This window comes from Camelina sativa, chromosome 9, assembly GCF_000633955.1.
Source record: "Camelina sativa cultivar DH55 chromosome 9, Cs, whole genome shotgun sequence".
Lineage (NCBI taxonomy): Eukaryota > Viridiplantae > Streptophyta > Magnoliopsida > Brassicales > Brassicaceae > Camelina > Camelina sativa.
The window spans coordinates 35,764,274-35,790,317 of NC_025693.1; the positions used below are offsets into that span (position 1 = coordinate 35,764,274).

Genomic DNA, 26,044 nt, shown 5'->3' on the forward strand with positions numbered 1-26,044 from the left:
TTCCGTTAGGTAATTCGCCAGATATTCCATTTCCAGACTTGGGCTCTTCAGATTCCAAAACAAAAAGGTTTCAGTTTTTCTGCTTAATGTATTCTTATGATACATCTGATCTGATATATTCAATAAAAGGGTACATTACCGGATAAGAAGCTTGAGCTGCTCGAAGAAATCTCCTGCAAAGACCAATATATACTTTTGAATCACCAAAAACACACACAAAAACATATGATGTAAGCATTTTGCATTGTCTGGTAAGATTTACCTGAGGAATGTCTTTGAAGTGGGAGTGTAAATTTGAAAGCTAAAATGCTTGAGTACTTGGCTCTCCATTTCCAGCACCTGATCTCTTGTGTAAGTGTTATTCGTGATGAAGCATAACTCCTCAATCCGTGGCGCACATATTTCCTCATATTTTCTTCATTACAACATTTCAAGAAACTCTTTTAGTTCTTGTTTGAGACCAGAGAATTGTTTGATTCGTATGTGATAGAGGAACTTACGAAGCAATGAGCATACAGGTGATGCCAAGCAATTGAAGTCTCTGTCTTTCCACGTAGTTTCCATGGAGAAACCAGTCTATGAGATACACTGTTAGGTAGAGAGTGTCAGGTACAAGTGTGTATTCCTCTGATACCTGAAATTTTTTAGAGTTGTCTCAGAATCAGACATAAAGACTTCAAAACCAAGCAAGAAACAAACTGTTTGGAAGTAAAACTAACCTCTACAAGCCAATCAACCAGAATTCCCCGCATTGTCTGAGTCACATCTCTTTGAGTCCTTTCCATAAAATCAGGAAATGGTCTGCGTTTAAGCTGCGAAGTTGACAAGTCGTCAGGAATCAGATGCCACGAATGCATTATCGTAAAATTTCGAAATCCGAGGGATTATTTACCTCAGCAACACGCAGGTTGTAGTATATATCAAGTGCATATAGGCTACAGAGTAGAGGATCCTTGCCATCTAAATCAATGTCAACGAATTTTGGGATACTTGCCACACTGGAACTTGCTCCAACACAACTTCTTTCAACTGTTAACCATTTTGCAATAATACAACTGCATCAGAAATGTTATATAAATCACTCACACAAGCTTCAGCAACAGACCAATTGTAAACTTCACCTGTCCCAAGGGGTCTTGGAGGCAATCTTGAACTCGGCTGTGCGATAAAGCTATAAGATGCTTCGTTTGTACCCAAGCTCGTGCCTGTACAATCCGACAAGCTTCCTCCTGCTGAATTTGCCACAACTTCTACCTTTTCATCTGTAACTTGTGAAGTAGCCGAAGAAGATGCCACCTTGGAAGAACTCGCTCGTCCCTTCTTTATCTGCTTGATATTGTCCACCTAAATGGCAAAAAAAACCAACACTTGTCAGCAAAAACATACTTGTTGTCATAAAAAGTAGCAATTTTTAAGAAGCAGCATTGCATAGTTAACAACCGCAACATTGAAGCAACTTGTGTAAGAATTCTCGCAGGTAACATTAGTAATGTCCTTGAGAACAGCTCGCTTCTTAGGTGCATTGGCTTTCTTCTCATCCAAGTCTGTTCTTTTAGACTTTACTCTCAGAACCCGTCCCTGGTTATGTGATGTAGCAGCCACTTCTGAAGATGTAATCAGCTTAGAAGAAGCACGCAGAGCAGAGGCAAGAGCACGAGTTACAGGGCGACCATGGAGCCGTATGGTGTTGCCAGAAACAGCATTCTCCTTTCCCATGATTGTAAACCCTTAAAAGACGATCCACCCCCTTTTTAATGCTTGAGGCTTAGCACCACATAACCTCTCGATCTGTGGAATTGAAGTCAGGAGAAATCGAAGATCAATGGTATGTAGATGCAAGAAAACAGAGAGATCTAACGGAGGCAAACTTATATCTAATGCATATAGGAAGCTTGGAGAAATTGTTTAGCCTAAAGAAAGCAAGAGTTATGCTCCTAAACGAGGGTTGTTTATCAGATAATTCACGACGACTGGAGCCAGAATTGCACCACACAATTTTAGTTCGTCAAGTTCCAAAGTTTCAAACTTTTATAAAAGTCAAGTCAGATTCATGGTGAAATTACAGAGCAATTGTGAATTTACTTATATTACTGACCAAAAAAATCAGAAACTGTAAAGCAGAAAAACCCTCAAAGCCTCCTTGAAAAAGAAAAAGTCGCAGCAATTTTATAGTAGTAACAAACACGGAGCGGAGCGACTCTGCGCAAAATTTGGAGAAATAAAATTTGTAAGAGAAAACGTCAAAGGGAAAAATTAGTAAAGTTTGGTTCTTTATTTCATGGGTTTTATGTAAAAATGTTGTATATGCCCCATAAGAAATCGGAACAAAAAAAAGGAACTAATATAAACGCAGGAAAACGAACAGACCCATGATTTTAAAGCTACAAGCAAGATCTCTTTAAAACAAAAACAAAAATCATCTTCGATCCGTTCGTAAAAGGGAACCAACTATCACATTATCTTTAATTATTCCAAGAAAATCCGATTGACCCATGAAGAAGCCAAGAGAAAAAAAAAACTTTTAAGAACGAAGAGAAAGTTTCAAGAAACCATCCCAGAAAACCGCCTTAAAAATTGCAGGGTCGGCGTTAAAAACAAATATAATCTAAAACGGAGAAGATGGGAACTTACGCTTCAGATAATTCTTCAAGAAGAAGAAGAATGAAGAAGAAAAAAAAGGAGTCCTTTTGTTGTTTTGTTTGGGAAAGGAGCTGTTGGAACAAAAGAAAAAAAAAAAAAAAAGAAGGGGAGCTTGGTTGGGTTGGGCAGATCGAGAGAGTAAATTTGGGTATAGTCAATTTGCTTTTATGCAAAAGGTCTGTGTCTGTCTCTCTGAGTGAGTGAGCGGGATAGACAGTGTGTTTAAAGATATTAATAATTTAATATTCATTTTTGCTAAAATAGAAACTCCTTTTTAGTATATATTTAGAGAAAGAATATGTTTATCTATACTTCTCTCTAACCAAACTCATTGACTGTTTTTGAGTTTGACCATGAAATAAGGGACAAACAAGAAATAACTATTACTAGTTTATAAGTAATTTGTAGTTAAATTTTTCAATTTTGGTATGTGATTGAACATAGCTTTTACTTTAGATTTTGGTAACTAATCATTTACCTTATTTTCACCTTAATCATCTGTTGCTATTTTGGGTTCTGTGTCATTTTCATTTCTCCATTAACCTGTTGTTATTAATGAGGATTTATTATGCAAACTGTATGTTTTTTTTTTTTATCTTTTTCTTTTGTTCGAATGTTTTATTTATTTATTTACTTTTGGTATTTAAAAAGTAAAAGGACGATAGAGGTATGAATATAGTTACGGTTTCCAAGATCTGTATCCATCATAACATGCACATTTATTTACTTACACCGTTCAAATGCAAATATGTTAAAAACTCTAGACAGCGTGTCTATTCATCCAAAGGTAAAATAAAAGTGAATAAACAACACAAATGTTGTTCAAAGGTAAAAAGAAAAGAGTGATTAAAATACAAAACTCATCTGTTCAAATTTTGAAGATTTGAAGAAAGATTCCACCAGTTAATTTTTTTAATGGTAAAGTTTTAAACTTTTGAAATATATATAAAAAAAACACACAGACACACACTAACTAGTAAAAATAAAAACAAAGACCAAATGCACGTTTACCCCAGAATCAGTCTTCTGATTTATATTTACGTTTCTATATGTTTCTTTTAATATTCCCCTAATAGCTTATTTGGACACCACATGCTAAAAGGATCCATCCATAAATTCTACACTATCTTTTTAATTTTTTTTTGTTGGTGTGTAGAGACTAGAGAACTTTAAAGAATCCGTTTTATTTATATTGGATTTGCTCCGTTTTAAAAGCATATATATATACTTAAAGACGCTCTCGTAAAAGAGAACATACACTGTGTGATGACTGATGTGCTAACACACTTTTTTACTTATTTCATGCAAAACAAAACTTTATAAGTATCTAATTTTCTCAGCGGTTACTTTGACCAAATCTAGATGAAATAAAAACTTGGTCATTTAGGGAGAGATCTTTCCGCTACTAAAACGTTCTACAAATCCACTTTTTTTTTAGAATAATAGGAGTTATAAAAACAAAAAATAAAAACTGTAATAGATCTCATTGTCCTAGGATAAATTAGTTTAAAAGAAATTTATAATATCACTGTGATGATGCGTAGATCCGCAGGAGGCACTTAGAAAAAGAAAAGATACTCCTTAGGAAGTGAACAATAAATATAAGTGGTGGAATCTGCCATTTCAGGTCTTTGTTACGTTCATGACTTTAATTATATATGGCTTGATGATCGATTACTTGTAGGTACATACATCTTAGCTATGTCAGAATATATTTGTTGTTTGATAGAATTCATTATTCATTATTCATTATTATTAGCTTTGTTTAAAAAAATATATTAAAAACTGTTCGAAATACTATCAGATTTGAAATGAAAATTGAATTTGAAATAAAGGTAATATTTAAGTTGTGGTTTCGTTTTTGAAAATGTGTTCAAAAAGTTAAAGTTGAGTGTATTCTTTTGCTAAGAAGTGAAACGGCAATAAAAGTCAAAAAGATTATTAAGTCAAAACTTTCATATGAAAACTCTGATGTTACATGATATAACCTAAGAAAGAATACAAAAAAAAACACAAGGAAAAAGTATCCGTAGGATCTCTATATTTTATAATATAGACACAGCGCACAAGTGCACAACACACGAGTAATTTAAAAGCCACAGTGACGAGCTAGAGAGAAGCAATAGTCTCACTTACCACATGCGATGAGGGGGGGACTAGACATCTTGGATTTCAAAATATAAAGAGCATTGTATGGATCAACTATAATATTATATGTTTATTTTTTTTTTGTTTTATATAGAAGAAGAAGAGTAATGCGTTAAAGCTGTGTAAGTGTGAGAAGGACGTAACGAGAAGTCTTCGTTGGACCTAATAAATAACGTTTTACGGTTTTATCCAAAGACCCAAAAAGTGAGATCTACGATTTCAATTTCAAATTCTAAAATAAATGAAAGAAATATTCAAATCACACAGAAACAGATCTAATATAAGCTTTAGTCCATAATTCAATTCGTATAATTTGAACACACTCCCAACTTTCCCACCTCAGCCTTTTAGACCCATCTCTAGACATATATGGCCGTAAGCAAAAGTCGAGAAAGAAATAAGGATGCATAGGTAAGTTTGAGTAATGTGATCCATAAATTTGCTCCTTCTGTAAGAACAGCAAAAAATGGGCCGTGGAATAATATGTATGTCCGTTTAGATGAAAGTGAAAAGAATAATAACATTATTAAAAGGGAACATGAAGGGCCTATCTATATATGTGAAATTTTCTTGAAAAGAAAACTCATAAATCAAGAAATCTCAACACCCAAAAGAAAAATATATGAGAGAATCCGTGGAGCTGCTTGGTTGAGTAATAATGGATTTTTAAAGCTGCTCGATCATAATAATTTTGGAGGATTAAGTCGACGAGATCATCATATCAAAAGAAAGGCGTTACTCTTTTTTGTTTTTTTTTTGGGACAAATTATTAATACGAGTATATCTCTTAATATTATTATATAGTTTTGATACCTTTTTGGCTTTTTCTAGATTAGTATAGTATAACTTAAATAAAAAAATAAATAAAAAAAACTCAGAAGAAAAGAGAGAGAAATAGACAGGAAAAAAACATGAAAGTAAAAAAAGAACCAAGGGGTTGGTGAAAGAAGAAGAAGACAAAGATGAGGCGTGCTTAACGCTCGTTTCTCTCTTTTTAGGTGTTCGTCAACGATTGATTCCTCTCTTTAATTTTGCATTAGCTTTAGCTTATAGGTGGAGATTAGATAGACTTCTGTAACTCTCTCTCTCTCTCTCTTTTTTTCTTTCAGTTTACACATACATATATATCTCAAACAGTTTGGACCCTAATTTTGCAAAATCTCTGGTCGAGTTTGTTGGTGTTTTTGAGAGATTTATATATATATATATATATATATATATATATATATATATCGGAAAATGGGATCGTTTGGGATGATGCTTTCGAGGAGAACGTTGGCTACGGAGTTGCCCGTCATGGTCGAGGTCTCTTCCTCGTACTTCTCCTTTTCCTAATTTTCAATTTTTATTCCCTTCTTTCATTTCTTTACTTGAAATAAATTGGTTTGGGTTTTTTTTTTTCTTGCGTGCAGATTCGGAAATTAATGAAGGAATTGACGAACCCTATGTCTCTCGCTCAGGTTTGTCCTCCTCTCTAGAAACAACATCTACTTAAAGAGTTAGTTGTTCACACTCACACACACACACACACAAAATAAAAATCAAGACTTGGGGTTTCGTGATTTGTTTAGTCTTAATAAGTCTCTCATGTTTCATGTGGGGGATGGATTATTACAGGGAGTTGTGCATTGGCAGCCTCCTCAGAAGGCCTTAGACAAAGTCAAGGAGCTTGTCTGGGATCCTACTATTAGCTCTTATGGACCCGATGAAGGTCTTCCTGAGTTAAGAATGGCTCTTCTCAACAAGGTATGTGAGCGACGTTTTTGTCAAATTGTTTTACTTTGTGGTTTCATTTTGTAAAAAAAGAAAAGAAAATGCTAAGCCATCTATTTCCTACTACTACTCTGAAGCTGCGTGAAGAAAACAAGCTAACCAAATCAGCTGTGATGGTTACTGCTGGTGCCAATCAGGTACTCCTATCTTTTTTTTGTTTGATTACTCCTATCAAGTAGTATAGGCTTTGCTTCTAGTCTCAGTCTCTTGTTTTTTGTATCTAGTGCAGGCGTTTGTCAATCTTGTTATTGCACTTTGTGATGCTGGTGATTCTGTTGTCATGTTTAAGCCATACTACTTCAATTCCTACATGGCCTTTCAGATGACTGGTGTCACCAACATTTTAGTTGGTCCTGGCCAGCCAGATACTCTCTATCCTGACGCAGGCACGTCCTTGCTTTTTTAATCCCTTTTTCAGTCATCTTCTAGTTTTGTGACTCCTTGTGTGAGAGTCTCTTTTTTTTGTTGTTCCAGACTGGTTAGAGAAGACACTCTCTGAGTCTAAACCGACTCCCAAAGTTGTAACTGTTGTGAATCCTGGTAACCCAAGTGGCACCTATGTCCCTGAACCTCTTCTTAAGAGGATTTCACAAATTTGCAAAGATGCTGGGTGTTGGCTCATTGTAGATAACACATACGAGTGAGTTTTCTCATTTGATATTCCTCCATTGACCTCCTCTGATTGAATGTAGATTTGAATGTTGATTTGAAAATCACAGGTATTTCTTGTATGATGGTTTAAAACATTGTTGCATTGAGGGAGACCACATTGTTAATGTCTTCTCCTTCTCTAAAACCTACGGCATGATGGGTTGGAGGCTTGGATACGTAAGTGCCTCCATCCAATTCTATTCAACTGTTAGATTTGGGATTTTATCATCTTATGAAAACGTCGTTTGGTGGACCTGCAGATAGCTTACTCAGAGAGATTAAATGGGTTTGCAACAGAGCTTGTGAAGATTCAAGACAACATCCCAATCTGTGCAGCCATAATCTCACAGCGACTGGGTCTATACGCATTAGAGGAAGGTCGTGGGTGGATAGCAGAGCGGGTAAAGGGTCTAGTGAAGAACCGGGAGATTGTGAAAGAGGCCCTTGAGCCCCTGGGGAAGGAGAACATTAAGGGAGGAGAAGGAGCGATTTACTTGTGGGCAAAACTACCGGAAGGACACAGAGATAGTTTCAAGGTGGTGCGGTGGCTGGCTCACCGCCATGGTGTGGTGGTGATCCCGGGGTGTGCAAGTGGTAGCCCAGGGTATCTCCGGGTTTCTTTTGGAGGGTTGCAGGAGGAAGAAATGAGAGCTGCTGCGGAGAGGCTGAGGAAAGGATTAGAGGAGCTGCTTCACAGTGGAATGGTGGAGTGAGAGTGAGATGTTGTTGTTGTTGTTAACTCAAAAGATGGAGTGGTCACTTTGCGTTTAATTGAAGCTACAGAGTGTTGTTTCTTAAAAGGAACAATCAAAGAGTGTGTTTGTTTGTTTATTCAATAATAATAATCAATAGCTGATTCTTCTTTACAATGCTTAGTCAATTGTATTGGGGGAAACCAATGGTTCGATCCCTTTGGTATTTGTATATGTATATACTCTTATAACTTATCCATTGAATATTTCTATCAACAAAAATGCAAAGTTTACTTTGATTTTGAATACAAAATCGAAAAGCAAATCACATGTATATATATATATATATTTATATATGCATAAGTCTTTTTAATCTCTAATTATTGAAAGGAATAACTAACTAGTAAGAAGAAAATATAATGATGAATTTTGAAGTTTTAGATAGAATATGGCTAAATAATATGAGTAAAACCATATCCTCTCTCATCACTTATCCACATAAAAATCTAAACCAAAGTAAACAACAACAACAAAAGTATCAGTAATTAATGAATTAAATCTTGCAACTTCAGCTTGTGTGAAATTCTCTAGATAGAAAAAAAGAAAAACATAAAATACGATTCTATTTAAAATAATGACTTAATGAAGAATCAAATTTAATTCGGATAATATGATGCTGAAACTGGTCAATATATTGTTAGATATTAGACAAATACTTTTAAAACTTATACAAATATCAAATTTTTATATACTTATTACAATGGAGATAATATATAACTAAAATTTAACATGTAAGAAGTTATACAAATTTTTAAATGTAAATATTTAGTCAAAATAAAAATAGTTAATCATTGAAGAAAAAACATTAAAATACAAGAGTGGGTTTAGGGATTGTTCACGAGGTTCATAACATGTATATGAGGTTTGATATGTCCGGAGTTCTAAACAATGGTTTCCAGATATTTTTATCACTGAGTAGATGATAGAATACGCCTACTTGCACGGTAAAACCAACCATTTTCTCCTTATTACGGATGATCTCAGGTTAGCTAATATTGCTACCAAGCTGGTAGTCGATGGTGACAGTATTATTTTAGCTCATTCTTATTCTTCTATTACTTCATTATCAACGATAAATCCTATTATTAATGATATTCTTATTCATTTTATATGCTATGCCGAAAGAATATCTACAGTAATATTATTTATTCTTTAATCAAATAGCTGATTCTTCTTTGCAATACTAGAGTCAGAGTCAATTGTATTGGGGAAACCAATGGTTCGATACTGGTTCCCTTTGGTATATATAACTCTGTTAACTTATCCATTGAATATTTCTATCAACAAAAATTGCAAAGTTTACTCTGATTTTGAATAACTAAATCGGAAAGAAAATTTTGGAATATCTTCTTTATTCGGTTATTAATATTATAAGGCTTTCTTTCAAATTCAAAAGAACGAAGAACATTCGAGTTACGTAAGTAATAACCGAATAACATTAGTCGATAATGTGGACTTTAATTTGAAAATCTCAACGCACCCCAGAGAATAAAAAAAGTTAAATCGATAATTTTAGGCTTTATTGGTTTGAAAGTGGGCCGTAAATGGGCCCGGGTCTAGAATTTGAATCGAACCCGAATAATAAAGAGAGAGATTGGATCATAACGACTTGACGTGGCTTCCATTTTCTTCTTTTCTTCTACTTCACCGTTCCAACTTCGCCGACGGGTCGCATCTCCGATATCCGGAGACGGAGAGAGAGAAAGAAGAGAAATTTGAGGGCTCCGAGATCCAAGCTCTTGCTTCGGAACCCTAGATTTTGATTTAGAAACCCAGAAGCTATTTGTGAGTAGAAAGAGGTGAGAGGAAGAAAATGGTTGGTAGTAGTAATTCGTTGGCGGGTCTACAAGATCACTTGAAATTAGCGAGAGAATACGCATTAGAAGGATCCTATGACACATCTGTCATCTTCTTCGATGGCGCCATTGCTCAGATCAACAAGTAAGTTAGCTCCTTTCTTCTCTTGAATCTCGAAATCTATTAACTTTTTTTTTTTTGTATCACCCCCTTTTGCAATTTCTTCAATCCCTAGCTAACTTTGATTTCTATTGAATTGAAATGGGCTTACTACTACTTCGCATTATCTTTTTCCCTTAGAACAAAGTTAGCATTTTTTTGGTGTGACTATACTTACAAACTGTATTGGTGTGCGTAGTGAAAGATAGAACACTCTTATATACTACTGCATTAGGTGGTTCTGAAGCGATGGTATATCTGTTTATTAGGCATTTAAACACCCTTGATGATCCTTTGGCGCGGACGAAATGGATGAACGTTAAAAAAGCCATCATGGAAGAGACGGAAGTTGTTAAGCAGTTGGATGCAGAGAGGAGAGCTTTTAAAGATGCTCCTACTGGGCGTCGCGCTGCTTCTCCTCCCATCAATACCAAATCTTCTTTTGTTTTTCAGCCTTTGGATGAGTATCCAACTTCATCCGGTGGTCCAATGGATGACCCTGATGTGTGGAGGCCTCCTACCCGTGATGTTACTAGTAGAAGACCTGCCAGGTCTGGTCAAAGTGGTATGAGAAAATCACCTCAAGATGGGGCTTGGGCTCGTGGCCCTACAACACGGACAGCTTCAGCTTCCCGCGGTGGAAGAGGTGGGGCTACTAGTAAGTCCACTGCAGGTGCCCGTTCTTCCACTGCCGGAAAGAAAGGAGCTGCCTCTAAATCTACCAAGGCAGATTCTACGGTAAGTTATATGTTTCTGCCTTTTGGGCACTGCCAATAGAGATGTTAGCTTGAAAAAATTCAATGAGTCACTTATAGACTATGGCATTTACGTTTCCATTACTTTTCTTTGGTAATAAACATAATGTCCTGAAAGTTCTAAGTTGGTGGTATATAATAGTAGGTCTGATGTATCAAAGATCAAACATGTCTGTTGCGGTTTATGAATGTCTAATTCTGTACTCCGTAGTTCGAAATTTTAGAGTGATATTTATGTTTTCCTGTAATGATATTGAGTCAGTAGTTTCCACCTATTGTCCCCAACTGATAAAACTTCTGGCCTCATTGATATCAGAATGGCGATGCTGAAGAGGGGAAGTCGAAAAGGGGACTGTATGAGGGTCCTGATGAGGACCTGGCTGCTATGCTTGAAAGGGATGTGTTGGACTCAACTCCTGGTGTCCGTTGGGATGATGTTGCAGGTTTGTCTGAAGCCAAGAGGCTGCTTGAGGAGGCAGTTGTCCTTCCTTTATGGATGCCCGAATACTTTCAGGTACTTTTTTTTTCTGTTTCTTACGCTGCTAACTTTGGATTTTGTATTTTACTATTATTAGACTATGGAGCAACCATACAGAATAAAGCTGCCGCTTCNTTTTGTTTTTCAGCCTTTGGATGAGTATCCAACTTCATCCGGTGGTCCAATGGATGATCCTGATGTGTGGAGGCCTCCTACCCGTGATGTTACTAGTAGAAGACCTGCCAGGTCTGGTCAAAGTGGTATGAGAAAATCACCTCAAGATGGGGCTTGGGCTCGTGGCCCTACAACACGGACAGCTTCAGCTTCCCGCGGTGGAAGAGGTGGGGCTACTAGTAAGTCCACTGCAGGTGCCCGTTCTTCCACTGCCGGAAAGAAAGGAGCTGCCTCTAAATCTACCAAAGCAGATTCTGCGGTAAGTTATATGTTTCTGCCTTTTTGGGCACTGCAAATAGTGATGTTAGCTTGAAATTTTTTCAATGAGTCATGTATAGACTATGGCATTTCCGTTTCCATTACTTTTCTTTAGTAATAAACATAATGTCCTGAAAGTTCTAAGTTGGTGGTATATAATAGTAGGTCTGATGTATCAAAGATCAAACATGTCTGTTGCGGTTTATGAATGTCTAATTCTGTACTCCGTAGTTCGAAATTTTAGAGTGATATTTATGTTTTCCTGTAATGATATTGAGTCAGTAGTTTCCACCTATTGTCCCCAACTGATAAAACTTCTGGCCTAATTGATATCAGAATGGCGATGCTGAAGAGGGGAAGTCGAAAAGGGGACTGTATGAGGGTCCTGATGAGGACCTGGCTGCTATGCTTGAAAGGGATGTGTTGGACTCAACTCCTGGTGTCCGTTGGGATGATGTTGCAGGTTTGTCTGAAGCCAAGAGGCTGCTTGAGGAGGCAGTTGTCCTTCCTTTATGGATGCCCGAATACTTTCAGGTACTTTTTTTTTCTGTTTCTTACGCTGCTAACTTTGGATTTTGTATTTTACTATTATTAGACTATGGAGCAACCATACAGAATAAAGCTGCCGCTTCATCAATTCCATACTCCTTATTTTTATCTTCTAGGTATGGAGGATAATTAATTTGATTGTTTTTGTTTCTCTTCAGGGTATTCGAAGACCGTGGAAAGGAGTTCTCATGTTTGGTCCTCCTGGGACAGGTAAAACTCTGTTGGCGAAAGCAGTTGCAACCGAGTGTGGTACCACCTTCTTCAACGTCTCTTCTGCTACATTAGCTTCAAAATGGCGTGGAGAGAGTGAGCGCATGGTCAGATGCCTGTTTGATCTGGCTAGGGCATACGCACCAAGTACAATTTTTATTGATGAGATCGACTCTCTCTGCAATTCACGGGGGTAATTTTCCTCACAACACTGAGACCTCAGTACTGAATTGAATGTATGTGTAATTGATAGAGGGTTATGATGCAGGGGTTCTGGAGAGCATGAATCGTCAAGAAGGGTGAAGTCAGAACTCCTAGTTCAAGTAGATGGAGTGAGCAATACAGCGACAAATGAAGACGGTAGTCGCAAAATAGTAATGGTATTGGCAGCTACCAACTTCCCCTGGGACATAGATGAAGCTCTCAGGTTTCAAATATTTTTTTGAGTGAATGCTGTCTGTCTTTCTGACTTGTTCAAGTCTAATGAAACTGCTGACTCTTGAGAGGTTAATGTTGTTGCAGGAGGAGGCTGGAAAAACGTATATATATTCCACTTCCAGATTTTGAAAGTCGCAAGGCTCTTATCAATATAAATCTGAGAACAGTTGAGGTTAGTTGGGGAATACATTGTTAAATGATTCTATTGGTTGGTACAATGCAATCTAGAGTAATGAGTGTTGGTCACATTTTCAGGTGGCGAGTGATGTAAACATTGAAGATGTGGCTCGGAGAACGGAAGGGTACAGTGGAGACGATCTGACTAACGTATGTAGGGACGCGTCGATGAACGGGATGAGGCGTAAGATAGCAGGGAAAACGAGGGATGAGATAAAGAACATGTCAAAGGACGATATCTCAAATGATCCAGTGGCTATGTGTGATTTCGAAGAGGCCATCAGAAAAGTGCAACCGAGTGTGTCTTCCTCTGATATCGAGAAACACGAGAAGTGGCTCTCTGAGTTTGGATCGGCTTAATTAAACCCATTAGTGTCAAAATATGTGTGTGTGCCTTTTCACTTGTGTTTGTTTATTGTATCATTATCATTATTATTATTATTTGCCAGTCATTTATCTCTATATTCTTGTGTTTCTTCTAAATTTTAGACCTCCAGAGGAATGGGATTCGTATGATATTGTTTTTCGTCGGTTTTTTACTTTTTGGGTTCATAGTAAAGTAGAAGAAAAAAGAAAGAAGCAAAAGTATACCTTGGTCTTCTAAACAATCTCAGAATGAAGTTTATTATCGAAACAACAACGTTAACGGTGATCAAAATCTGATTTGAATTCTAAGTCTGATCTCTTTTATTCTTTTTTCTTCTACTCCACTATTTATGTCTTCACTCTTCACCAATACAATCATGTTAAAATTTTGTATAAATATTAAGTTTTAAAAGATAAATAGGAATGATAGAAACTAATAATCATATCCCCTAGCCCTATAGATAGTTGACAAAAACATTCACTGTTATGTTATTATATAAATAGAAATGGATATATCTGAGTTTGCAATTGATGAAGATGTAAAGAGAACAAGGCAGCACCGTTTATCATCAGACAGACAAGTTTCGAGAGTGTTCCTGCATCGTTGGGGCGTGCCCTCCTCTATTCTGTTTACGTGATTCGGTGGTTATATTTTTATATATATAGCATATCATTATCGCCTACAAAACAAAATAATTAAAATAAGTATACTATAATTCTATGATATGAATATGATCCTCATGCATACATACATAATTAATAACATAATGTTTTTAAGTTGTTGATCGAGGTGGATTATTATTATAATTGGTAGCATGCAGATTTCAGAAGATCATATCTCTGCCCTCCAATCACACCTTTACATCATAAAAGTTCAGTTGTTTTTTTTTTTTTTGTTTTAAAGATTCCGACAACCCTTAAATTGTAGTATCTCCATATTAGATCGAAATATCTCACTTCCCAATAATAAATCAATCAATAAAAGAAAGCTAGATCAGATGCATGGATGGGTTTGGCAAATTTTGGCTTGTTAGGTGCATTATTTTATCACCCGAAATCCCATCTACATTGCCCTCGATCTTCAAAATTTTGCCAGAAGTTTTCGTGTTTCCTCATACAGTTATCTGTTATCATTGGAAAATGTCATTTGACCTCTTTTGATATAATAATCTTAAAAGCTGCTAGCTCTCATCTATATTTACAAATGTGAATTATTGTTCCGACCAATAGAAAAAGATACTTATTTTCAGAATGTATGATATATACCACACCTTATACCTGCTTTATACAATATTCTTTTCCTAACAAGGAAAAAAGACGATATACATATATGCATGAATTGCCTGAAAAGAAAAGTCAGATTCAGTTAACCGATAAGACTATATAATTACTGGGACTCCGACTGTAGAGATAAATTACTGGGTAGAGGGTATTAGTCAAGTTTACTAACATTGTGAGTATGTGATTGGCTAATAATTAGTGATGTGCGTTGAAAAGATTATGAGTGTTAGAGGTCCGACATATCTTCAGTGGTGTTTCAGAAATAATGTATAAAATAATATATATAAAAAACAAGTCGAAAGAATATGTACGTAAGATGGGAGTTTATTCAACGTGGACAATTATCAACCATGTCAAAAACGCATTTCAACTCCTCAATGTGTTGTTATTATATATGTTCGATATCGAATTGACCCAACACAAACAAACAAAATACGTAAAAGATTTATACGATATTGATGTGAATATAATGTGGAAAATAGATGTGGAAAGCATGACCATGAGAAGAACACGTGACGTGCAGATGAATTGCAAGTGATGATGATATATGCATATCCATGTCATGTACTTCTGTGTATTATCGACGTGTTTTCCATACATGTGTATGATATAATACTACTATATGGTTTTTGTTTGTGGAATGTTTACGGTGCTCGAACGTTTTAATTTGGTTATGGTTAGTCTTACCATCATAATTTGGTTCCTTTTAGACCTGTTTTTCGGTTGTAAGGGCGACCCATATCATTTATTAGTGCATTTTATGTTGCGAATAACAACTAGGGAAGGAGCCACGAGAATCAAGATTGGAAAATCTATTTCGAAGTTTGTCACTAGTGAGAGCCAGATGGACGTGAAAAGACAAAATCAAATACATATAATGAGTGTGAAAATGATAACTTCAGTAAAAAGATGGGAAAATGTGAGGAGAAAGACGATTTTTTCTTTCTTACATATTTTTAAAAAAAAATCAAAGTGCATTTTTTTTTCTTTTTCTTCCAAATTTCTGAAAACAATTCACTAATTTTTTATGCGTTATTATTGGTTTGATATTTGAATAGAGTTTTAAATATTTTAAATAGTATGTAAAATTTATTGTTATTAGATCAAAATTTTGTTAAACTCTGTTAGAGTTTAGTATTATTAGTTGTGATTTTGTAAAAAATCATTTAAAATCTTAACAAATTTGGATTATTAAATTCAGACTTTATAAATTCAATAAACATGTTGTGTTGTTCATTTAAAACAAAAGAATCTATGATTGTTAATGAATTCAATTATTATGTTATTTTTTCATGATTTTATACACTCTCTTCACAAAATAAAGTTATGAAAAGTATCACAATACAGAGATTGCTTGAAGCATTTTATAAGATTTTAGAAAATTAATCAACAAAACTATAGAATTATAATCTCTAACAATGCTTAAAAATATTTCACTTATTCACTTTTAAAGATTTTGTTGAAGTCTTCAAAATTCTTTATAAATGAGAATCCAATAACACTCTCTTAATCTTTCATCTATTTCTAATAGTGACATGGTTGTTCTTTTTTTTGCATTGTAGTTTATATAAGTGTTATTAAATTCTAATTAACTTTTAAAGAATTTTGAAGACTTCAACAAAATCATCAAAAATAAATAAGTGAGAGATCTTTAAAGATTTCTAGAGAGTGTTCTATAGTTTTGTTGTTTAATTTTCTAAAATCTTGTAAAGTGCTCCAAACAATCTCTGTACATATATATTATTTTTCATGACTTTATTTTGTGAAGAAAGTGTATAAAATCATGAACCAATAACATAAGAATTAAATTCATTAACAATTCTAAAATCTTTTGACTTTGTTTTAATTGAATAACACAAAAAATTTATTGACTTTAGAAAGTCTGAATCCAATAAGCCAAATTTATTAAGATATTAAATAACTTTTTACAAATCACAAACTAATAACACTAAAATTTAATCAAATGTTTTTAATAACAACAGATTCTACATCTTTCAATCTAAAAAAGAAAGTTTTGGCAACCAATAAAGAATCGACCAGAAAAGGAGCTTTTGTCTTCGAGTCTCAAAAATACTCACTCCACATATACAACGTACACACTCCCCTTCAGTATTCAGTATCGAGTCTATCGCTACATCTATAAATACCCTCCGATTTCAACTCCTCTTCTCCACCAAACATATCATATCATACCAAAAACATAATAAAGGTATAAATAAGAGAAAGATAGAAGCCTTTAGCATGAGTTCAACGTTGAGTGATGTGTTTAGATTGCATCCCATTCACATTCCACTCCCAAGCTTACCCAACCTCAAATCTCTCCCTGATTCTTACACGTGGACCGCCAAAGATGATCTCCTCTTCTCCGCCTCCGCCTCCTCCGACTCCCACGAATCCCTGCCGCTCATTGACCTCTCCGATCCCCACGCGACCACTCTTGTGGGAAATGCTTGTACCACGTGGGGCGCGTTTCAGCTCACCAACCACGGAGTGCCCTCGCGACTTCTCGACGACATTGAGCTGCTAACCGGAAGTCTTTTCCGGCTTCCCTTTCACCGGAAGATCAAGGCGGCTCGGTCGGAGAATGGCGTCTCCGGCTACGGCGTTGCTCGTATAGCTTCTTTCTTTAGTAAGAAAATGTGGTCCGAAGGTTTCACCGTTGTTGGCTCTCCTCTCCACGATTTCCGAAAACTCTGGCCAAGCCATCACCTCGAATACTGGTAGCTTTCTCTATGAATCATGTTCTTATTATCTTATATATACGTTAGGATCCGTAAACCGTAACGTAACATATATATCTTACGTATGTATGTATATATATGTCAAACCAAAAAGAACACCTGTGGACGTTAGTACAGTTGACTATATATATTCTAATATTCAGTTGATATGGAATTATGGATTCGTGAATAATCTTTTTTTTTTCGGATTCGTAAATAATCTGAAAAAGGAAAAGTAGAAACCTCTTTTTTTTTTTCTTTTTTTTTTATGCTTGCCATGTCGCAGTTAGTAAAAAGCACAATAAAAAGCTGATAGTCCCACCAAAATATTAGTACAACAGTAACAGTATTATGTTTATTTGTCTCAACGATTAAAAGAGGTTTTTCCATCGTAAAAGTCTTCATTAATATTTTTTTTGTTCAACAATTAAATAAAAATAAATTGGGTGAGTGTGAAAATATAAGACATTTTCTTTGCTTAGAGATTACATTGAGAATATTAAATTGTTCAGTGAAAGTCTTGGTTTATATAAAAGCAATTTTCTCAACTTTTCTTTTTATAACGTGATATATATGACAAGTTCTATTCTATACATTACAAGAGTTCAGATCATACTTATAAGTTCGCATGGATTCAACAGTGAAATAATTGAAGAGTACGAAAGACATATGCAAAAGTTGGCAGCCAAGTTGATGTGGTTGGCCTTAGGTTCACTAGGAGTGGAAGAAAATGACATAAATTGGGCCGGGCCTAATTCAGACTTTCAAGGAACCCAAGCAGCTATCCAACTAAACCATTATCCAATATGCCCAGAACCAGACCGATCGATGGGCCTCGCAGCCCATACCGACTCAACCCTCTTGACCATTTTGTACCAGAACAACACCGCCGGTCTTCAAGTTTTCCGGGATGGCATGGGCTGGTTCACCGTGCCAACTGTCCCCGACTCGCTAGTGGTCAATGTCGGTGACTTGCTCCACATTCTGACCAATGGAATCTTCCCGAGCGTGCTTCACCGTGCCAGGGTTAACCACATCCGATCTCGCTTCTCCATGGCTTACCTTTGGGGTCCACCCTCCGATCTAATGATCTCTCCACTTTCCAGGCTCGTTGATCCTCTCCAATCTCCTCTCTACCCGTCTCTCACTTGGAAACAGTACCTTGCTACCAAAGCTACTCATTTTAATCAGTCTCTTTCCATTATTAGAAACTACATGTCTTCAGTCCAAATTTCTTGATTTTATTTTTACCTATCTAAGATTTTTAATTATTATTATTAAAAGCTTTTTGTTATAACTAATATAGTATATAAAAAAAAAAGGTGTCATTCAAATAACTAGCATGCATTGCATGTACACACACTTGTTCTAGTTGTAATATTAGTACGTGGATCCAAATAAATTAGCTTAGATTTAATTACAAATTGGTGAAATGTGAATAAGGAATATTACCGAATGATTTGCTAATCTACCACGTATTCTTTACTAATGATAGTGCCGTGCGTGTATTTTCTATCCAATTGATTAGGAACACTTAAAATTTGATTAAGAGCTGTATATACAAAAACTAATAATCTATGTGGATATGTCTCACTAAGCTAATAAAATCACTAGGGGTTTATAGCTCAACAAAAAAGAACAGAATTAAGAAACTTATAAGTGATTTTATTCTTATCTCCTTATCATCATATATAATATATGCATGCATGTAATAAACTTGTTAATTGTGATCCACACATATAATATATTCATAACATATGTGATATGTGTGTATATATATATATATATACATATATAGCTATGAAAAGTAAGTGAAAGAGCATCCCCTTTAAAAATCTCTCACTATTTCACAAGTCATGCCGCCGATCGCAAAAGAGATATGTATAGGAAATTTAGGCAATCTCCAAACACTCCCCGACTCATTCACATGGGAGCTCACCTCCGCGGACTCTGTTATTCCTCCCTCCTCCGCTGCAGTGAAAGAGTCCATTCCGGTTATCGACCTATCCGATCCTGATCACGTCACCACTAATCTGATAGGAAATGCGTGCCATACGTGGGGAGCGTTTCAGATAGCCAACCACGGGATTTCTCAGAAGCTCCTCGACGAAATTGAGTCTCTCTCGAAAACCCTTTTTGATATGCCGTCAGAGAAAAAGCTCGAGACTGCTTCCTCTGAGAAAGGAGTTAGTGGCTACGGAGAACCTCGAATCTCTTCTTTCTTTGAGAAGAAGATGTGGTCTGAAGGGTTCACTATTGCCGATGGCTCTTACCGCAACCATTTCATTACTCTTTGGCCTCATGATCACATCAACAACTGGTAACGACCGTCCATTATATTAGACACATTAATATATATAAATATTGATCAATATTGGACCTGGTGACGTGCAGCAGAATAATCGAAGAGTACAAGGACGAAATGGAAAAATTAGCGAATAGACTTATGTCTAGCATATTGGGCTCACTTGGTGTGACCGTGGACGACATAGAGTGGGGTCAGAAACCAGGGAACTCTGGATCAAAAGTGGGGCGAGGCGCCATACGGCTAAACCATTACCCGGTGTGTCCTGAACCAGAACGAGCCATGGGTCTAGCGGCTCATACAGACACCACAATCCTAACCATTCTGCACCAGAGCAACACGGGAGGGCTACAAGTGTTCAGGGAAGAGTCCGGTTGGGTTAACGTTGAGCCGAGTCCTGGTATTCTGGTGGTGAACATTGGCGATCTCTTTCACATCTTATCGAATGGGAAAATCCCAAGCGTGGTTCACCGAGCCAAAGTTAACCATACTCGGTCAAGGATTTCAATAGCGTATTTATGGTGTGGTCCAGCTGGTGATGATGTTGAAATCAAACCTATACCTAAGATCATCGGTCCGGTTGGACAATCTCTATACCGATCAGTTACTTGGAAGGAATATCTTCAAATAAAATACAAGGTTTTCGACAAGGCGTTCGACGCAATTAGGACTCGTTAATCCCACCAATTAAAATCAAAGTTGTAGTGGTTGTTAATTAAATTATGCGAAAACAGAGTTGCATCATTGTATGATTTGTCGAAAACAGAGTTTTTATTAATAATATATTGAAATTTTTTAATACACACATGACTACGAATACTTAAAGCACAGCAATACGTTGGTTCAGGGGTTGACGCCGCAGTAGACTTGAAGGAGATCTTCGCTTGATTTCTTGAGGTTGAGGTACGACTCGTAGAAGCGGAGGAGGCCGTCGTGCTCGAAAGGGTTGTAACGGAGGGGATGTTCGTCGTCGACAAGCTCCTCCGGCGTACGAATCGTGCCCTTGTGGAAGGAGAAAAACCCTAAAGAGTAACGAATCTCATCAGCGCTCATCACTACCTTGTGGTAACATGCCTTTATCCTATCGTTACTCCACGCCTTTGATCAAAAAACACAAACAACAACGATTTCAAATTTTAATTAGGGTTAGGGTTGATCGGTGTATTCGGATTTAGAACTCACCGTCAGACCCATGCCGGAGAGAACGACGAATCTTGTCGGCGAGGGTTTAAACCGGACCCATTGATCGGTCATGGTTTTTAGTTGGAGACCACCGACGTGGTTCTGGTGGAGGATACTCATGAAACTCTTATCAGTATGTGATACAAAACCAGTGTTTGCTTCACCGTTTCGTTGTCTCCGGTAACTCAGCATCCTCAACAGGTATCGAGTTGACTCCGAATGACTCGCCGAGTGCTTCTTCTCGTCCATTCCGTAGCTCTCGTACAACATTCTCATCACCCTCTGCTCTAACTCGGCTAGTGCTGTTGCGTACTTATGTGTTGTTTCACTGCAAAATCAAAAGAGATGTGTTAACAAGCACGTACCCACTAGTTATGCAAGTCTTTGTTTTTTTTACCTGAAGGGATCGTTTCCTTGTGGCCAGAGTAGTTTAGAGAAGTCTTTGCAAGCTTGGTGCTCAGTTGCATAATCTATCCCCAAGCTTTCGTGGATCCGGTAATTCTCAACAACCATAGACATGTACCCGTGTGAGACCTTGTGGTTCTCGTTCTTGATCTTGATTTCGTACGGAAGATCATACATCTCCTTCATCCCGGTGAGCAAGTCCTCCCTTATATCTGATGTGACGCCATTGAAATCTGCCACAAACCAACCTTGCTCCTCCATTGCTCTTCTGACTTTGTCCCTGGTCGTGATCCAGTGACTCGTGCCTGGCACTAGCTTATCGCGGGAGAAGTCGAGGATAGGTAAGCATTGTTGCTCCTCATGTGAGTCCATTGGTGCCCAAAGCGAAAAAGGTGATGAATTTAGTGACTAGTCTAGCCTTGTATATATAGATTCATGTAATCAGTAGGCGTCAACTTCAACTGTACACATTCACAGTAGTGTTCAAATACGATCCTTTTATATAAAGGACAATACTTGGAGAAGATCCTGTTTTGGCTCTTTTGTGCGTCATCCTTCAAATTAAGTATCAGATTATTTGTTATACAATCATTAAGTACATACAGTAGTTGATTAATGGTCTCACATCACATAACGCAGCCCAATACATATCAACGCAAAATTGATACAGTATTCTTTTACTTGAATGAGTGTTTCCCATATATTAACAACACTCCATGAAACAGAGCACCAACCCCGTCGAGTGCAGATGGAACCGAAGACAGAAGATGCAATCGAGGCCACCACATACCCGGTTCCAAATAAGAAAGCACTTGATCAAGCAGTTCACAGTTAGACCGAACGAGGAGCAGCTTCAGAATCAACCTGCGATCCATCAGTCGACCGGGAAAACGGAGTAACCGAAGAAGAGTCTAACGTTCTTAGCTTGAGTAACAAGTAAAGAACAACTCCACACCCAAACCCTAAGGCGGCACTCGAGCCGGTCATAGACACAGCGGCGCATACCAACATGATGAAGGATTCTTCTTTTGTGTTCATGTCTTTAGAAGCCATTGCCAATTCAATCCCCGCAAATAACAACAGAACCCCAAGAATTCCAATCGGAAACTGGCTCAGAATCCTTACAAACGAGTTTCCAAACACGAGTCCCACAATCAGTTTCCCTATCCCAAGAAAGACAACGGACAACCCACTCCTTGCACCGAACCGGTACTGCCCTGCTAACCCGCCAGCACCGTGACAAACAGGCATAGCACCGAACCAGCAGCCGATTAAATTCATCACCCCAACGCTGACAGAGACTGTAGTGGCAGAGAGTTCCTTGTCAAACAAGTCACTGGATAATTTGCAAACGGCAATCACTGAGTTGAGAACAGACAGTGGAATCTGAGGAATCGCCGCTCTTACGAACCCGATCTTCCAATCATCCCAAGTAATTCTCAGAATATGGAACTTGGACGGGCCGAATTTAAGGTCTTTGAAAATGGACGGATCGCGTATGAAACAGAGCACCAACCCGATTATGAACACTACGAGCGCTGATGGAATCGAAGACAGAAGCCGCAGTCTCCTCCGGCGAGACTGGCTTCTTTCGTTGCTAGAAGTCTCTGCGGCCAAGTCTCCACCTTCTTCGGCATCTCTATCGCTGCCAGAGCCAGTGGACAAAATGATGAAGAGCAGAGCAGCTAGAGCCAAGATAAGGCCGTCGAGGCCGAGCCAAGTACGCGGAGAAGAAGAGGGCTTGAGAGTGGCAGTGTCGTAATTAAACCTGACGTATTTGATAGCGGTGAAGGCGAACTGAAGACCCTGAGAAAGCTGGACGCCGCGTACGACTGGGAGAGGGATCAGGTTGTAGAGGAAAGACATGGCTCCAGTGGCCCCGAGAAGGAGAAGCGTGGCAGCAGTGGAAGCTCCAGCGGCGGCGATCTGAGAAGGGGTGAGATGTGGGGACTCTGAAACGGCGACGGCGGCGATGGATTTCATGGGCTGGACGGGCATAGGGATGTCGAAGAGGAGACCGGTGGCGATGTTGTAGAATCCAGTGAAGATGAGAGTGGCTGAGAGATCGAGATTGGAGACTAAAGTTAGTGTTAGGACGATGGGGATGAAGGTACCCAAATCACCGACAGCGCCGGAGAGTTCAGAAGAAAGAGGGTTTTTGAGACGGAGACGACGGCGGAGCCACCCGCATCGGTTGCGATCACCGCCGGGTAGCAGAGGGGTGGTAGTTGTCTCCATGATGGGATCTACAGTGAAATGAGAGCTCTCTCTCTCTATCTGTTGACAAATTCTAGTTTTATTACAAGAAACAAGATTGGGATACCCCTCTCAGTTGGATAAAAGACGGCTTTTCAGACAATCGATGAGTCCATGTTTTGTTTTGTTTTTTTTGATATATCGACGTGTCATATGCTTTTGTATCCTTATTTAATTAGTAGTCCCTCATGAACAGAGAATTTATTGTTTCAACGGTTTCTCAACTACCTGCCGTTTTTTTCCCGCATTCACGCTGCCCCTTTTTTTTTTTCCTTGTAGTAGCAAGAGAAATCAAAAGTATGGCTTCAACTTAAAATATTTTGGTGAGTAGAAGAACTAAATCTAAACTTAATTCATATTAAAGTCATGTTACTTATAATCAATACACACAGACACAGGTTTATCAGTGAACGTAATACCACGTCGAACTGAAAAGAATGTTCAAATAAGCTAACAAGACTAAAGACAGTGGTGCAAAAAGGGCCATGATTGTTTGAGAGATTGATCTTTCTCACTCTCAAGATCTTTATTTGTTTTTGATTCATCCTTCTTTCCTTTCCCCTAATTACCTTCCCCCCAACAAAACCAATATCAAAAGAAACCCTTTCTACATGTTGTTGGTGGGAGCTGACTCCTCTGGCGAATTGCTTGGAGATTCTCCTAGGGAACCATTCTCGCTTTCGTCTTGAGACACAACAGGGATCTTCACTGTTGAAGCTCTCTCCATTTCCTTCTCAAGCTCTTCTTCTGACCGCAAGCTGTTGAACTGTCCCTCCAGCGACTTAGCCGCAGCTAACCATGCAGTCACTATAACCAACAAGATCATTCCTAGATATGGCGTTGAATTCGCTAGTGATCCAAAGGATAAGATCATGAACTGCTGGATTAAAGCTCCTCCTGATTTTCCTAATGGGTTGCAGACCACGTCAATTGCAGCCTTCCCTTTAACCTGCACCACATCACAAATGGCTCAAACCCAAAGCTAAACGGCCACAACTTTCTTCAACATGGATTCTTTATATAAGAGAGAAGAAAAAGCAAACCTTGGTGTCCTCATCCAACGGGATATAGGCCATCTCTTTGCAAGGATCAAACAAGCTGTACTTGGCACTCTTACTGAAGATATTCTGAAGGGCACCAACATACACAGCTGCGAGTAGTGGTGTCATACCAAGCTTGGCAACAAGTGGTGCGAATGGTCCCCCAAACAATATCAGAGAGAAGAACGCAACACCGGTCAATAGCAGAACAGTTGGGGTGATCTTTGCAGCTACTCCCCAACCATACTTATCAAATACGTATTGGCTGAGAAGCATCATTGTGAATGTTGCAATACCCGTGCAGGTTGAGAAGTCTCCCATAAATGCTGAGTACTCGTTCGGGCTAGGGAACTACAGAGCATAGGAATGAACTTAGAAATTGGAAACATCAAGAATGAAGAGACAGATGGATGAGGAGGAGCTTTATATACCTGAGCTTTAAGCTTTGATTTCCATGTGACTTCCACAAGGTTGATACTAATACCATATGCCACCACTAAAGTTGCAAGATCCCTAATGTATGGAGATGAGACCAAGAACTTCAAGCTTTCCATCGTTCCCATCTTTGGTTTGTCCTGTAAAAGATATGCAGAGAAAAGCAAATCAGAAGAGTCCTTATAAGTTGCCAAAACAGAACAAAAGCTTGTGCAGACGACCATACCTTCTTCTTCTTGCTACGGGTTGGAAGAGGAACGTATCTATTGACCCACCAATAGAGGAAACAGATGGCGAGTCCCATTCCAACCACAATGCTCATCATGGCTTTCAACGAAACAGCCCAGCCGTCAACTCCAGGACCAAGATTCTTTCTCAAGTTAGAGAAGTATTTCACGGTTCTTCCTGAGAAAATCAGCGCAACATTGGCTCCAAGTCCGAACAAAGGGTAAAACTTCTTGGCTTCATCCACTGTTGTGATCTGCAAAAAGAGTGAAGCAATGCTATGAGACTCACTCATCACCGATTGTAATCACATTTGCTGCATCATTACACATCAAACTCAGCAGCAATCAAGACTATTATCATCAAACCATAAACACATCAGACTATACTAAACAGAAGAAGCACACAAAAAAAACCGCAAGAAGATCATAAATCACACTAGTCAGCACAAGTTCAATTCATGGACCAGTTTAATCACCTGATTAGCAAAGCCCCAAAAGAGAACTGAGATCACCACACTACCCCAAAGCTCAGCCATGACATAAAACAAACAGAAACTCCAAATCCGCAAGATGGCAAGAGGACCCATGAATCGTGGGCCGAGAGTTGCAAGAAGCTTATCTGCGAGAGCTTCCGGGTGAATATAGTTGCTGAGAGGGTACATCACGAAACCAAAGGCCCCAAAGTAGACGATGAAAGGAATAATAACGGTGTAAAACAGAGCCTTCTTGGAGAGTACATTGGAGAGTTTGGTGTAGAGGAGCATAAACCCAATGGCCATAGGAAGATTCACCCACGTCTTCAAGAAAGGTATAATCTCAGCAGAACTCCCTTTCGCCGTCACCACCAAGACGTCCTTTGTGTCCCTTA

The 26,044-nt window shown here is 38.1% G+C and overlaps 8 protein-coding genes across 11 annotated transcripts in view; 4 read left to right on the forward strand and 4 right to left on the reverse strand.

The window, feature by feature from the left end:
• Positions 1-2,670, reverse strand: LOC104715995 (cyclin-A2-4-like; the record flags this gene model as incomplete). The annotated part of the gene is made up of 9 exons (XM_010433353.2): positions 2,632-2,670; positions 1,441-1,788; positions 1,122-1,344; positions 893-1,029; positions 720-812; positions 501-634; positions 263-415; positions 140-173; positions 1-45 (listed from the first exon to the last, which is right to left on the reverse strand). Coding segments are annotated over exons 2-9 (1,095 nt in total), but the record flags the coding sequence as incomplete, so codon positions are not given.
• Positions 5,721-8,195, forward strand: LOC104714344 (aspartate aminotransferase-like). Its single transcript, XM_010431674.2, has 8 exons — positions 5,721-6,093; positions 6,201-6,248; positions 6,406-6,534; positions 6,639-6,698; positions 6,791-6,947; positions 7,036-7,201; positions 7,281-7,389; positions 7,473-8,195. The coding sequence occupies exons 1-8, from the start codon at positions 6,028-6,030 to the stop codon at positions 7,923-7,925; spliced, it is 1,188 nt and encodes a 395-aa protein (XP_010429976.1). The 5' UTR covers positions 5,721-6,027; the 3' UTR covers positions 7,926-8,195.
• Positions 9,557-13,498, forward strand: LOC104703409 (katanin p60 ATPase-containing subunit A1). Of its 2 annotated transcripts, XM_019229641.1 has the most exons (8): positions 9,557-9,905; positions 10,190-10,404; positions 11,333-11,586; positions 11,922-12,119; positions 12,293-12,537; positions 12,613-12,771; positions 12,867-12,954; positions 13,038-13,498. In XM_019229641.1, exons 1-8 carry the CDS (start codon positions 9,778-9,780, stop codon positions 13,317-13,319), a joined length of 1,569 nt encoding a protein of 522 aa, XP_019085186.1. In that variant the 5' UTR covers positions 9,557-9,777; the 3' UTR covers positions 13,320-13,498. The 2 variants fall into 2 exon arrangements, with proteins under 2 accessions (XP_019085186.1, XP_010429977.1); XM_010431675.1 differs by lacking the exons at positions 11,333-11,586; positions 11,922-12,119 and adding an exon at positions 10,992-11,189 and having other exon boundaries at positions 10,190-10,658.
• LOC104714346 (gibberellin 3-beta-dioxygenase 2-like) lies at positions 16,565-18,704 on the forward strand. The gene is made up of 2 exons (XM_010431676.2): positions 16,565-17,326; positions 17,968-18,704. The coding sequence occupies exons 1-2, from the start codon at positions 16,848-16,850 to the stop codon at positions 18,563-18,565; spliced, it is 1,077 nt and encodes a 358-aa protein (XP_010429978.1). The 5' UTR covers positions 16,565-16,847; the 3' UTR covers positions 18,566-18,704.
• LOC104714348 (gibberellin 3-beta-dioxygenase 4) lies at positions 19,111-20,393 on the forward strand. The gene is made up of 2 exons (XM_010431678.2): positions 19,111-19,646; positions 19,721-20,393. The coding sequence occupies exons 1-2, from the start codon at positions 19,183-19,185 to the stop codon at positions 20,307-20,309; spliced, it is 1,053 nt and encodes a 350-aa protein (XP_010429980.1). The 5' UTR covers positions 19,111-19,182; the 3' UTR covers positions 20,310-20,393.
• On the reverse strand, positions 20,393-21,662 carry LOC104714347 (probable 2-oxoglutarate-dependent dioxygenase AOP1). Its single transcript, XM_010431677.1, has 3 exons — positions 21,211-21,662; positions 20,814-21,141; positions 20,393-20,729 (listed from the first exon to the last, which is right to left on the reverse strand). Exons 1-3 carry the CDS (start codon positions 21,588-21,590, stop codon positions 20,475-20,477), a joined length of 963 nt encoding a protein of 320 aa, XP_010429979.1. The 5' UTR covers positions 21,591-21,662; the 3' UTR covers positions 20,393-20,474.
• On the reverse strand, positions 21,774-23,568 carry LOC104714349 (molybdate transporter 2-like). The gene has a single exon (XM_010431679.2). The coding sequence runs from the start codon at positions 23,454-23,456 to the stop codon at positions 22,050-22,052; it is 1,407 nt and encodes a 468-aa protein (XP_010429981.1). The 5' UTR covers positions 23,457-23,568; the 3' UTR covers positions 21,774-22,049.
• Positions 23,874-26,044, reverse strand: part of LOC104714351 (ADP,ATP carrier protein 1, chloroplastic-like) — a 3,638-nt gene continuing 1,467 nt past the window's right edge. The window contains exons 2-6 of one of the 3 annotated variants that reach the window (XM_010431680.2): positions 25,653-26,021; positions 25,176-25,430; positions 24,946-25,089; positions 24,518-24,865; positions 23,874-24,423 (exon numbers count right to left, since the gene is read on the reverse strand). In XM_010431680.2, coding sequence (XP_010429982.1) covers positions 24,082-24,423; positions 24,518-24,865; positions 24,946-25,089; positions 25,176-25,430; positions 25,653-26,021 — 1,458 coding nt within the window. In that variant the 3' untranslated portion in view covers positions 23,874-24,081. Of the gene's footprint in view, positions 24,424-24,517; positions 24,866-24,945; positions 25,090-25,175; positions 25,431-25,652; positions 26,039-26,044 lie in introns of those variants that run through there. The other 2 variants (XM_010431682.1, XM_010431681.2) reach the window with 2 other exon arrangements.